Source organism: Anopheles arabiensis, chromosome 3 (assembly GCF_016920715.1).
Source record: "Anopheles arabiensis isolate DONGOLA chromosome 3, AaraD3, whole genome shotgun sequence".
Taxonomy (NCBI): domain Eukaryota; kingdom Metazoa; phylum Arthropoda; class Insecta; order Diptera; family Culicidae; genus Anopheles; species Anopheles arabiensis.
Window position 1 is genome coordinate 25414807 of NC_053518.1, and position 14018 is coordinate 25428824.

Below are 14018 nucleotides of genomic sequence, written 5' to 3' on the forward strand. Positions count from 1 at the left end.
AAATATAATGGCTCCAGTTGATTGGTTTTCGTTTTTATGTTTACCCAAGATCATGGTTTGCGGAAATCGTATAAATGATTCCAAGGACATCGCCTTGGGTCGGGCGGGATATTTAGGAACGAAGGGAAGTGTTATTGGTGGTGTGTGATAGAATTAAATTAAACATAATATACTTGACATGAAGCAAAATCTAATTTCTACTAATCATTCCTTTTGCAATTCCGAAGCGTACACTGTATCATAAAACTACACAAGCAAGCCAAAGTGGTTCATATATTTGGATTGTTGGGGCATTCCAATGAAAGCCTCTTTTCATTAACGTTGAAAGGCGTGTGTGGGTTTCGGATGAACAGCAAGTGGGATCCTACACTAGTATGGGCTTAACCACAACAAGGCTGCAAAGTGTGTCGAAATAAAGTTTCAAGTGGATTGCTCCTCGCCCACTGACCACAGAACACAAGTTCCAGCGCAAACTTGCGTAAAGAAAACTTCATTCTGTGGTTTGTGTGGAATGAGCGGTTCTTACTATTCATCGTTCAAGATCTTCATAAGATGGTGTTTCTATTCGAATCTTGCAGTGTATTATTGATGTTTGGCCCCGAGTTTAAAACACATTTTTCAGCACCAAATAAAATGAGTAAGACTTTTGCACCATCTCACTGAACTGCAGTACATTGGCATAGAAAATCTTGCCAGCACTCAGGATGATCGGTTTCTGCGAGCGACGAATCATGAAAAGAAGCTGCTTTTGTATCGAGATCGACTGATCGTACCAAGCGAGCTGCTGGAGCGCCATCAGGACCTCTTCACCCTTGAGTTAAAGCAAAAAGATTATATTAGATTTGTCCGCATCTGGTTGTGTATTTCTTACCTTATCGGTCAGCTGCGTTCCGAGTGTACAGTACGTGTAGGTCTCTATCGTCACTATAAGCAGTAGTATGAGAACGTTCAGAATTCTGGAGTCAAACCCCTGAAAAGAAATCAATGATGTTTTAGTCAAATCATGATTCAAACACGATCCTGCACGTACCATCAGCAAAATGTAGAACATCATCAGACACCATATCAGGCTGCAAAACGTGAGCTGAAATAGAAGCGATAGATTGAGAGCTTCCTGCAAATATTGTGCGCACAACAAGGTGTCCCGATGCGACTTGATGACGACGCTTAGCTGTGCCTGCGAGATGTTATCTTTTAGTTCGCGAATCTGCATGGCCGTCGTTTGGAATAGTAAGCAAGTGGTCTTGATGACGGCCACATCCATTATGTCCTTGATACACAGAGAACCGGCGGATGTGATCGTTAGCAGACAGATAACGATCGTATAAAATGAAAAGTGCAGCAGATTGAAGCGAATGTTCAGGTAGTAGAGGCTTGAAACGATAAAAAAGGGGTTTCAATAAACAGTAGATACTGTAATGTTAAACCTCACACGCACTTCATCTCGCTGGAAATGATAAACTCTTCCGGTTCGGTCGTCTTGTTGCGCTGGTTGCGTACGTACACAACGGTCGATGCTATCGGTGGCATCGCACAGTACAGAACGTACGCAATTGTAAAATATTTGCAGCAAGTCACAGAAAGTTTGTTGATTTTGGCATTCGATTTGATCACAAATTGATCGATCGATTCCGAGTACTGTTTGTTTATGCAGGTTTGAAGCAAATCCACCAGCCGATACAAATAACTGCGTCTAAAATACAGGCCCAAAATTTGGGAGTAAAGGTACGAGACAAAAGCGAGCTCGGAGCCCAACCGAAGCAACATTATCGTATCGTCGATCTGTACCAAGACGCGTGGTATTATACTAAACACGAGATAAAACACACACTGAACCCAGTAGAGAAGCTTCAGCTTTTGGTCACGCCCCAGACCGAACAGCTTCAGCAGCCGGCAACCGATCGGGACGACTTCACGGGGATCGTCAATCTGGAATAGCTTCATGCTGTGTTGCACTATCGGCGAGTTGACTATTGACTTGTTTGCTGCAGCTGGACTAGTGAATCGGTTATATATAAGAAGACTGCGGGAACGATACAGCCAATACAATCCATTTTCATAATAATAGTTATTCAACAAACCAGGATGGTTTATGTTAGCCAAATATTGACTAGTGATGAGCCTGTTGTTTGAAGCACCTTCAAGTATAGAGCACATTTTTCAAGGGAAAGGAACCAGCTGGTTCCTTTGAGGGATAGTGCGAGTTGTAGGTTCAATAAATAAATCATTACAACAAATGATGACAACATTGCAGTATCTTTGCATTGCTGTAACTGATCGGGTTTACGGCGATATAGTGCCGTTTGTGTGGCATGTGCATTTCAAGGGTACTTCAATAATCATAGGCTTGTCGGTAATTTTGCTTGCAGTTGTTGTGAGGTTCACTTACCTGATTATCAACAACTCATTGTCTTTGAATAGCGGTGTGGGAACTTGCAATGTGTTCTGAATGCTCGGCAGAGTCATTGTGTGTTGTTTCTCTTTGGTTCTTTATTTTTACCCCAGAGCAATGATTAAAAGTAGGGAGAAATGGTTTTTGGTGTTAAAATCTAGCATAATGAAACATTCCGTACACAGATAAGCCTTAATAAATGAAGGATTGTTTTGAATGAAAATTGGCGAACAGGGATGAATATGGTTTTTATTGTTAGTAGTCTTTCGGAATAACATTGTCCAAGTTAGTGTGTCAGTAGGCTTCAACTGTGCCAAACAGCTAAAAGTAAAACCAGCGGGTTAGAGATGACGCTGACACACGCCTGTAAAAAGCGTCAAGCTAAATGAGTAAAGATTCAACGAGCATTTAATTGCAATGAATAATTTAACTGTAGGTTTTGTAGCCTGCCTGGGTGGATAGAGTTGAGCCTCGGTGCTTTGGTGAATGCCTCGAATGACGAAGGAGTTGGCTAATGTATGAGCCATTGGCAACACAGGCACGATACGCGTTATGAGCCGTTCTTTTTCTCACTCTCCAGAGAAACATTCTTTGTGAATGCTCCGCTCCGCTTTCGGATAGCGCCCGTGCCAGGCCCAGAGGAACCCTATCCAGCGGAAAGAAACGATTACTGGGAATCGTTCCCAAACTCTCTTCCCGCTCGCTTCAGGAATGCCAAAGCGGGGAGCGGTCTAGGGGATTCGGTCTACAATGATTGCATAAATTATCCATAATGTTCGCCTTCGCCGAAGGGCGTGAAACGAGATTTCATTAAATTTCTTTGATGGGCGGTTTTTGGGAAGCGAGGGAGGGAGGGACGGAGCGAGTTTTGCTTTGGGAGTGTTTGAGTAATGAGAGAAATTAAAATCCCGCCCAAGGGCTTAATGTTTCAACGAAGAATTTCACGTCCAAAGGCGTAGCAAAGCCGCTCCCGAGCGAAGAGTTTTCGCATTTCTATTGAGTGATGCTTGCCGGCTTTCCTTCACTCAGTTGTGCAAGCCATTGGGGAGCTTGATGGTCTGTCATAAAGCTTTGTGTGGCAATGGTTTTCGGCAAGGATTGGTTCAAACACGCACACAGACACACACACACATACCCACTGGGAGACGCTAGTTAAAGCGAGAGCTTAAGGAACGGAGCTATAAAGATTCCACACCGGACGGGGTTGCTCACTGTTGGGGTGATCTGGTTTGTGGTCGTAAAAAATCACGACGACATCGTTCGATACTTGGCGCATACGGATTGCAGTTTCTTTGCACAAGCTGAGGGAGCGTTCGTTTGGCAAGGATTTCTTTTCCGTAGAATGACTTAATGCAGTTTAACCGTTTTAAGCTTCGTTGGTTACGGTTTGCTAAAACGGGAACAGTGCACTTTGCATGCATCTGTTTATTGTCAACCTCCAGGAGTTAAAGAATCAGTCGATAGAAACAGTGAAGTAGCTGAATGTGTCAAGGTTCTCCTTGCATTCGATGCTGATACGTCCGTAACAGTGCTGCTGACTGGAAGGTCATAAAACGGCAAATAGCAAATAAAAATTAATGTTTTCCTAAAAGTGCCAAGTGTACTTAAGATATCTTAGCAATATGAGCTCACGGTGACTTAAAGGCTTTAAGGACGCAGGGAAAAGCTTCTGCATTTTGCAATGCAATGGAATGGACTTAAACAAAATCGTTTGGAATGCAAAAAAGATGGACCGAAAATGGTGCACTTGGTTTCCAATTTGGAAATGAGCCCGCGAGGACAAACTAAGCACGAAACTAAGCAGCGTCATCCTTTTGCGTTTCAATTTACCGCCACATTACGCCTGAGGAAACCTCAAACGTTAATTTCTAGCCGTCCGACTGGCTGCTTGCTTGCTCAACCGCAATCCACACAGCTCTGGCTCAATGCGAATCAAGTTCTGGCTTTTCCAGCTCGAAAATGAACCACATTTTGCGTTCTGCGGTGGCTGTGCCAAAAATGCCACCGAAACAGCACAATAGCTTCAAAGATCAGCTCAATACGCACACTAAAACCGGTGGTGAAATGCATTAATTTTCGCTACCCAAATGTTCACTCTCAAACCGGCACGGCACAAGTAGAAGCAAGTAAGTAGAGAGGAAAAAAGGTGTAGCCAAGGTTGCCGTTTCTAGCTCCATCACGGACGGATCGGTGGTCACCACCAGTTGCTGCTGTGCTTCGGTTGGAGTCGAATTTTGTGGAAAGTGTTAGCCGTTGCCTCTAATGTGCCAACCGTGTTTCCCGGCTTGATGTATGTGTGAGTGTGTGTGTGTGTGTTTGTGTATGTGTGTTTGTCTTTTTTGGCAGACGAGAATAATCAACCGAAATTGGCAACAGTTTTTCGAGTTGCTCGAATCTGTCTATGTTGCATCGTGGACGGTGGGGGCAAATGGATTCAACACGTTACCACAAACCATCAGACCGTTAATGTACCAGGCAATGGTCAAGCCGCATGGTATTGTCTCTGTACGGACCGGTGTCTGGAACGGAGCGGAGAAAACCTGGCTGGCTGCTGTCGATGCTGCTGTCTTCCTAGTGCTACCAGATGCTGGCGATTGTACTGGCTGTTGTTGTCGTACGGGTTTCAACTTCAGTGTCCAGGACCAAACCTCCGAAACCGATTTCAGTTTTGAGGTTTGTTTCGCATAATAACAATCACTCTGCATGCCGTGCGCTGTGTCGACGACAAATGTCATTCGGATGCATTCCGTCCGGATGCCGTGTAGCCCAGCCACGGGCAGGGACGTACTCAGGCTACAAATTACTTTGAATTCTAATTTCGTCAAGCTCTCCGTACTCACCGGTGTGCAGGGTGGTAATTTATATGTACATATAAAGTAACGGATTAATGCGAGACGCTTGACGACGGACGGGATGGGAAGTTTTCCTTTAACAAGTGGTTGCGACCATGTTTGGATGGGAAAACAATCGACAAAAGGGACAGCTCAACAATCAGCTGAATTCGACAAAGTGGTTGTCGTGCGACAATGTAAGAGGAATATGGATGAATGGTATAAGAACTCAATACACATCGGAGAGTTGGCAAATTGTAGAATATTTTATCTATTATTGTTGCTATGTGTTATTGTTTAAAATTCAAAATCCGCGAGTGACTTACAATGAAGACAACTTGTTGTATACTTAAGCAACTCATTTAACTTTTGAATGAAGGTTAAAAAACTTGAAGATCATAATTGTTGAATTTAATAATGTTTAAATGTCAGTATGTGATGACTTTAACATAACTCTACCTTTTCAAAGTTGAGGTGTAAATTATTTTATGTCATTTAAATTGAATATCTGTTAAGTTCGTTTGTTCAAACTGGTAGATCCATTGGTAAGTTTAGGATTAAAATATATCAGCTCGATTCCAAGTTTCTAGGCAAATTTTGATTAAATAAAATGTGTTTTAAATTTAACGAGTGATTTCAATACAATTGATACAATAACAATTTATCATTCGAATTAAACAAATCAAATAATCACACTACAGTTTCATAACACTCAGTTAGCGATGAGAATGTCAGTTTACTGTTACATGTAAAAACTGCAAAACAATTCCATTCCAGCAAATGTACCAGTTGTCGGTAATCGTTACAAAGCTCTATCCAAATACGCACCGCACGTATCTAGCATTCCAGCTAAAACCCGTTTCGTTTTGAACGTATTTTTGACTACCATTTCGGGTAATGACGCGATGCTGCTCATCAACAGGAACCGGGCTACCAGTGTTACCCTCCCCTACCTGTCTGTTGCGGTTCGGCCACATCCGAAAGCGGTCCGTATGCAAACGAACCGTTGCGCTGTCTCGTTGTCCGAAAAACTTGATGCCATCTTGCCGACCCATTTTCACGCCAACATGAGTGAAATGTTCCATCGTGGTGTATGACACGTTGACGGGTTGTGTGCTGCATCCGATAGAATGGTACACAGTGCCACTGCCTTTGGTCGGTACGATGTGGATGGATGCTGATCTGGACAGTCGGGTTTTACGGGGAGTCGGGATCGTTTGTTTGAGCAGGGATCTGACCGGTGGCATCAGTAAAAGAATCAGCGAAAACCAAGAGGTTTGCGGTTACATAGTGTTTTGACTGTTTGGGGGAATACAATGCGTTGTTTATGCTACATTTAATAATGCTGCTTTCAAAACATTACGGGTTTTTGAGGGTGGAAGTATTACTTGCTATGAGTATGAAATTCGGACAGTTTCAACTATCTGCTCGGTTTGGTCCGTTTCAGTAAGGACGATGCTTTTGTGGGAAGGCATAAACGACGCCGTTAATACTCAAGAACATGTGCTTGAAGAGACTTTCGGTGGTTGATGGTTTACATGAAGAATAAAAAGTGTTATTTAACAATTTGTATCTCTTTTCTGAAAATACAGTCATAACAAAGCAAACATACAACCATAACATCAACCTGATAAAATCAACAGGCTTACTCTTCTGGGAAAGAATGTAGCACGGATGTATTTTCGTAATCCAAACAAACGCACCTTTTCTTGAACGTCGGTTCGACCAAACCCTCGATCCACCAACTCCACGGCACGTGAAGTAAAGTGACGAAAAATATTGTTTTTTAATTTCCCCCTTACGGATGTGAGATATGGCTGGGTTGTGAGCTGCAAAGGCCGGATATTGGTTTCAACCCTGAGCATCATCACCGGCTTGTAAAAATATTTCCCTTCATCGAGTAGGCCTGTTGCCGCCGGGAAGCTTCGAGGTTTAAGCTTCGAGAAAGCTCTCCACCAAGCGGTTCACAGAAGGTAAGTTTGTGCTTGTGTTAGTGTGGAGTGTGTTTTTTTGGGATAAATTTTGTGCGTATGTTTGTGGTAAGAAAAACGTTCTAGGATGTACTTTTTGTTAGCTTTGTGTCGATTGACAAGGAGCAGATCTGTTTTTTTTCGCATGTTTATAGAAGGGCATTGTTATGAATTTCAGCTTTGCTCAGACACTGGGTTAGAGAGGTTTTGAGATTGTTTTACAACATGATGAACACATACACGGGCCATATCTTTCCGGCAAGGTATACGTGTATTTCTAACGAGATGTATTGTAATCTCAAAATCCGTTTAACGATTCATTGGAACAATGTGCTACGGTAAAGCTACGGCACTATGATATTTATTTCATCGATCGAAAGTTGGCTCAAGTGAATTTCATATCACAGAAATATCATAAAGAAAGCTTCAATTATGATATTCTACTAAACAACAATCGTCAAACAACATAGCTGCAGAGGTATGTAACGTTATTTTCCAAACGTTTGACGAGCAGAGCGGGGGATGGAAAACTATTTTCATAAGCAGCAAATATGGCAACCATTTCTCCGTGGCAGAGAATGTAGAACACGCGAACACCGTCGCACAGACTAACCCATCAAAAGCGATCGCTCGGTTATTTTGAGAATGGCGAAAATTTATCATTCAGTCCACTCATTCACAATTAATGGGCCTGCGCGCGGCTCGTTTTCATTTCGGCGGATTTATGGCACGGCAGCAGTACCAATTTTCACACTCGCGTCTGCCAGCCAGCTTAACAATTCTGGCCACGTTTTGTGTTGCAAATATCTCCTATCCTATTCCCAACTATCGGCGCGTTTCACACGATGGAAGCGGGTGTGAACGCGGCCAACAGGGCAGAATCACGGTACACGGTGGATCACAGGTTATTGTCACGAAAATGCAATACCACGTACTTGACTCCTGCTTGGCAGTGGGGAAGCCGATACAGGAAATGAAGCCCGGGAGAGGACAGCCATTCAGTTGTCACTGGTCACGCACTTGTACGCACTGTTGATATTTGAACCGTGCAAGTAGTTAGATAAACGGACGGCAAACGGTGATTTTTAAGGGGCGCCTGGGTGGCCCCCTATGCGCTTTGCCCGAAAACATAAGGTTATCAATCATTAGACAGTCAATGGTGTGTGTGCCGAGGTCGAGTGGAATTGTTTAGAAATGGGTTAATGCGACAGGGAAAGGATGCATCAGGAGGTGGAGTTGATGGTGTTGCGCAATTTGATACCGGAACTGGTGTCAATGAAAGGGGTAATAGGGAAGCAGCAGCAGCGTCAGAGCATAATGGATGTTCGATTGCAATATTTGCAAAATGGACCACCACCAGCCACAGGTCATTAGCTAGGCGGAGGAAAAGTGAAAAGTACAAGGGGGTGAGGGGTGCTGGTGTGCCGGTCCGGATGGTTGATGTTTTGAAATGGTTTTGCAAAATGTATGAGGCGCTGCATTTTGAATAGCTCATCGATGCAGCAGCAGCACACACGCTTTCGCCTGCAATAGGCCTTACTGTTGGCGCCTAAATGGCTGCAAATTTATAGATTGTAAGATTATAGGAAAAGGGTACATAGGATTACGTTAGTATTAGTGTTAGCAGGACTGTCAGGGTTATGACGAAAATATAAAAGGATTAGTAGCAATCAGACAGTCGACTCGGCAACATACTTTTGGAAACCACAAAAATATCACAGTAGTTTATGAGCTATCGTTCATTGGTCCTTCGAACCGGATCCGAATTACGGATATTATTTGCTATTTTTGTGGTTTATGCTATTTGGTTACCGAGCGACAAGTGGGAGTGCAAAGAAATATTGGATTTCTTAGCAGAACGGTGTGTTCTCCACTCCATTCGTGTTGATGCTACTGCTGCAGGAGCCGGACACTCATCGTTGGTTTGTGTGTGTGAGAGAGAGGACGTGAAGCCACGAAAGGAGTTGCGTATCTGTAGGCTGTCGGTAAACAGCAAAAGACGAACTGTGCGACGACGAAAGGTGCGAAATTGTAATACGGTGAATAGTTGAATTTAGTGCGTGCGTGAACTTTCCATTAATAACATATTTGTGGATAATTAGTGTCAGCGCAGAACATTTTTGAACGAGTGAGTGTCGTTCAACCGTAGTAGTGGAGTGGGTGTGCGTGAGTGACTATCCTAGCGCCATACTTGGCACCCAAAGCTGCGCGCGTATTAGTTCAGGTGTCGACAACTTCCAGGGGTACTCATTGCTGTGCGTTTTATTAAAAATTGTGTTAAGAAGTGCCTAAAGAACAATTATTGGGAGCAAAATGCCAGCAGCAGATAAACGAGTGAAAATGTTCAATTTAAAGAGGGTAGAAATTATGAACACTTTGCAAGATTTCGAAGAGTTTACGAAATCCTTTGATGCAACCATCGATGCATATCAGATACCTAGTCGGTTGGAACAGTTAGAAGAGTTGGTTAGTGAGTTTACGGAATTACGTAAAGCATTCAACGAAACGGTAGATGATTCGGAAGCGTTCGATATCATGCAAAAAGATCGGCGTGAATTTAACAAACGGTCTCACGAAGTAAGGGCATTTTATTAAAAATAGTTCCCATTCTGGGGCGTCGAGTGGGTTGAACACTACTCAGGTTAACACAACTATTAGTGCAGGAACTCAAAATCATCTGCGCCTTCCTAAGGTTGACCTTCCAAGCTTTGATGGTGAAATAACAAAATGGCTTACGTTCAAAGACAGATTTTCATCTATGGTGCATGACTCGACAGAAATGCCTGAAGTGTTAAAATTGCAATATTTATTATCGGCGCTTAAGGGTGATGCTGCGCATCAATTTGAACACATGCAAATAACGGCCGATAATTATTATGTGACATGGGAAGCTTTGTTAAAACGTTATGATAATTCTAAGGTGTTAAAAGAGAATATTTCAAGGCATTTTATTCTCTAGAAAAATGAAAACCGACTCGACGGAAGAATTGGCACGTATCGTGAACGAAGCAAGTAGATTAGTCAGAGGGTTAGAACGTTTGAACGAGCCTGTCGACAAGTGGGACACTCCGTTAACAAGTTTATTGTTTTACAAATTGGACAGTAAAACTTTAGTGGCGTGGGAGCAGTACTCGGTGGATTTCAAAACAGATGAATTCACAAATCTAGTGGAATTTTGGAACAGCGAGTGAACATTTTAAAGAGCTCTGCGCAAAATATTTGCAATCAATATTCGGCTAATTCGATCATGGTGACCGGCAGGCAGGCGAGAAGAGATGGTAGGAATGTGGCATTACCAGTACAGCAAACGAACAATACATTTAAAGGGTATCTCAAGTGTCCACTGTGCAACGAACAGCATCCTTTGTATGTGTGTGAGAGATTCGAGCGTCAGTGATAAATCGAGAGGAGATAGTAAGAAAACATGGCTTATGTTTTAATTGCTTGCGAAAGGGACACTCATCACGTGAGTGTAGATCGACGTATGTGTGCCAGCAGTGTAAAAGAAAGCACCATTCGAAACTGTGTAAGATAGGAAGATTATCTGAAGTGGAAGTGGTTCCGTCAACGTCAAGATTAACTGCTACGGCTCAAGCAAATTGTTCGAAGAAAACAGTTATATTGTCTACCGCGCAAATTATAATTCTAGATGTTAACGATCAGCCATACAAAGTGAGAGCATTACTCGATAACGGCTCTCAATTAAATTTCATCACGGAGAGAGTGGCACAAGAACTCAGATTGAAGAGAGCCCGCGTGAGTGAACAGATAGCTGGTGTGGGTGGAGCTATTATGAGAGTTGCAGGATCAGTTGTGGGTACCATTCGATCTCTCACCACTGAGTACACAACATGCTTAGAATTTTTAATTTTGCCAAAATTGCTACCGATTTACCATCCGAAACAATGGACGTACGAGGTTGGAAGTTACCAAAAGATGTTCGATTAGCGGACCCTACATTCTATGAAAGGGGCTCAATAGATATGTTGATCGGGGCAGACACCTTTGTTGAAATGATAAAGGCAAAAAGATAAAGCTTGATCATGAGTTACCAACACTACTTGAAACAGAATTAGGTTGGATTGTAAGTGGTGCATATAAGCATAATAATTTAAATCAATCAATGGCATGCACAATTGTTAGTCAAGGGGAGAAAACGACATAGCTTCTTTGATGAACACATTTTTTAATATCGAAGAAGTTCAAGATCAGAATTTGTGGAACGTTGAGGAACGAGAATGCGAAGATCATTTTCAAGCAACAACAAGGCGTGATGAGAATGGAAGATACGTGGTGCGATTACCACTCAAGGCGGAGAGGGAATTGGGAGAGTCCAAGGAAGTAGCCTTACGGCGGCTGATTGGACTTGAGAGAAGATTTGAGAGGAACCGAAGGTGAAGGAAGCATATGACGCATTTATGCAAGAATATATCACTTTGGGGCACATGAGTGTCAGAGAAAATGAAAATAGTAGTGACGGTTACTATATGCCGCACCACGCTGTTTTCAAGCAAGATAGCACCACGACAAAGTGTCGTGTCGTTTTTGATGGATCGAGCAAAACGTCAAATGGTCGATCTCTCAATGATATATTAAAGGTAGGTCCAACAATACAGCAAGACACTACGGATATTTTATTAAGATGGCGACGTAGAGCCATAGCAGTGGTCGGTGATGTTGAAAAATGTACCGACAAGTGTGGGTTCATGAGGAGGATCGAAAGTTCCAACGAATACTTTGGAGATCACATTCAAGCGAAAAATAAAAACATATGAGCTTAATACAATAACCTACGGAACGGCATCAGCGCCATTTCTTGCGATACGAACCCTAAATCAGGTGCTAGAAGACAATAAGAAAAAATACCCACTAGCAGCATCGCGTATAAATGACTTTTACGTGGATGATTTTATTTCTGGTGCGGATTCAGAGAATGAAGCAAAACAATTGTGCGAAGAAACCAAGGCAGCGTTAGCAATGGGTGGGTTTCCTTTACGCAAATGGGCTTCTAATTGTCCCCATATATTACCATCTGAAACCGAATTAGATAATGTACAAAGGGTAATTGAATTGAAGTCAAGAGAGGGTGCAGTATCAACATTAGGACTTGTGTGGAATCCGATCTTAGACACTCTAGGTGTAAAAATTAGTAAACCAGAAACTTGTGAGATATATACAAAAAGATCGATTATAAGAACAATCGCAAAAATCTATGATCCATTGGGGATTGGATACAGTTAAAGCAAAAGCAAAACAATTCATGCAACGAGTTTGGTCATTAAAAGAGAAAATGGTGACTCATACGGGTGGGATGAAGAAATTCCACAGCAAATTAGACAAGAGTGGGAATTGTTTGAGAGTCAGTTAACACATTTACAAGAAACAAGTACCGAGATGCGTAACGATAGTAGGAGCACGTAATATTCAAATACACGGATTTTGTGATGCTTCTGAAGAGGGTTATGGAGCTTGCGTATATGTGAGAAGCACGAATGGAGAGGAAATAGTTTCGCGATTATTTGTATCGAAATCAAAGGTCACCCCATTAGCTACAAAACACACAATAGCTAGATTAGAACTATGCGCAGCTCATTTATTAGGAAAGCTATTGGTGAAACTCAAAAGGGCCACAGAAGATCCATACGAAACATTTTGTTGGACAGACTCTAGCACAGTAATTTATTGGTTGAAATCGTCTCCAAGTCGTTGGAAAACATTCGTGGCGAATAGAGTATCACAAATACAAAATGCAACAAAAGAATTTGAATGGAGGCATGTGCCTGGGATTCATAATCCAGCAGATGCGGTTTCGAGAGGTAGAAATCCGGCAGAGGTTGTTGAGGATAAGCTTTGGTGGCATGGACCAGATTGGCTAAACAAAGAACCAGAACATTGGCCTAAAAATATAGAGTCAGGAAACACTTGTGAGACAGCGAAAGAAGAAAAACAAACGAAAACTACATTAACATGTATGGTGAAGAGGAAAGTTTTGTAAACAAACTATGCGAGAGAGTAGGTTCATTCACAAAACTAAAAAGGATTGTCGCATATTGTCATCGTTTCTTCGATCGTAAGCGAATCCATCGCAAATCTTATTTTGAGTTGAGGGAACTAAAACGAGCTGAAAAGACAATCATTCGATTGGTTCAAAATGAAGTCTATGCAACTGAATACGAGTGTATCAAACAAGGGCAACAAGTAGTGCGAAAATCACCATTGAGAGCAATTAGACCAATACTGGACAAAGATAATGTCATGAGAGTAGGAGGTCGGTTGTCAAACGCCGACATAAAAGACGAACAAAAACATCCTGTTATTATTCCAGGAAAGCACAGGATTGCAGAGTTGATTGCCGACAAGTACCATAAGATACTTCGTCATGCTGGGGCTCAACTGATGATAAACACTATGCAGTTAAGGTTTTGGATAGTGGGAGCGCGCAATGTAGCGAAACGTACAGTTTTCAACTGTGTGAAATGTACTCGTTGTAGACCAAAACTGATTCAGCAGCCAATGGCTGATCTTCCAGAGCAGAGGGTGAGACAAGCTAGACCGTTCTCAATTAGCGGTGTGGACTACGCAGGACCGATAATGGTAAAGGGCACACACCGACGGGCGGTGCCCACAAAAGGCTATATTTCAATATTTGTTTGTTTCGTAACAAAAGCAGTTCATATCGAACTTGTATCAAATCTATCCTCTTCTGCATTTTTAGCTGCACTGCGTCGATTCGTTGCGAGGAGAGGGCATGTTACGGAATTGCATTCGGATAACGGCACAAACTTCCGAGGTGCGAACAATAAGTTGCGCGAACTGTACAAATTA

The 14018-nt window shown here is 42.4% G+C and overlaps 1 protein-coding gene across 1 annotated transcript; it reads right to left on the reverse strand.

The window, feature by feature from the left end:
* Window positions 1–239: 239 nt before the first annotated feature.
* LOC120902500 lies at window positions 240–1965 on the reverse strand. Its single transcript, XM_040311295.1, has 4 exons — window positions 1439–1965; window positions 1031–1373; window positions 872–970; window positions 240–811 (listed from the first exon to the last, which is right to left on the reverse strand). Exons 1-4 carry the CDS (start codon window positions 1942–1944, stop codon window positions 605–607), a joined length of 1155 nt encoding a protein of 384 aa, XP_040167229.1. The 5' UTR covers window positions 1945–1965; the 3' UTR covers window positions 240–604.
* Window positions 1966–14018: the final 12053 nt, after the last annotated feature.

What these genes read in the sequence shown, in the direction of transcription:
- LOC120902500 (XM_040311295.1), bottom strand. Translation starts at nt 1,944, where the DNA reads ATGAAGCTATTCCAGATTGACGATCCCCGTGAAGTCGTCCCGATCGGT. An exon ending in TGTTCTACATTTTGCTGATG is followed by an intron (nt 971 to 1,030) that starts GTACGTGCAGGA and finishes ATTTCTTTTCAG; the next exon opens with GGGTTTGACTCCAGAATTCT. An exon ending in GAACGCAGCTGACCGATAAG is followed by an intron (nt 812 to 871) that starts GTAAGAAATACA and finishes CTTTAACTCAAG; the next exon opens with GGTGAAGAGGTCCTGATGGC.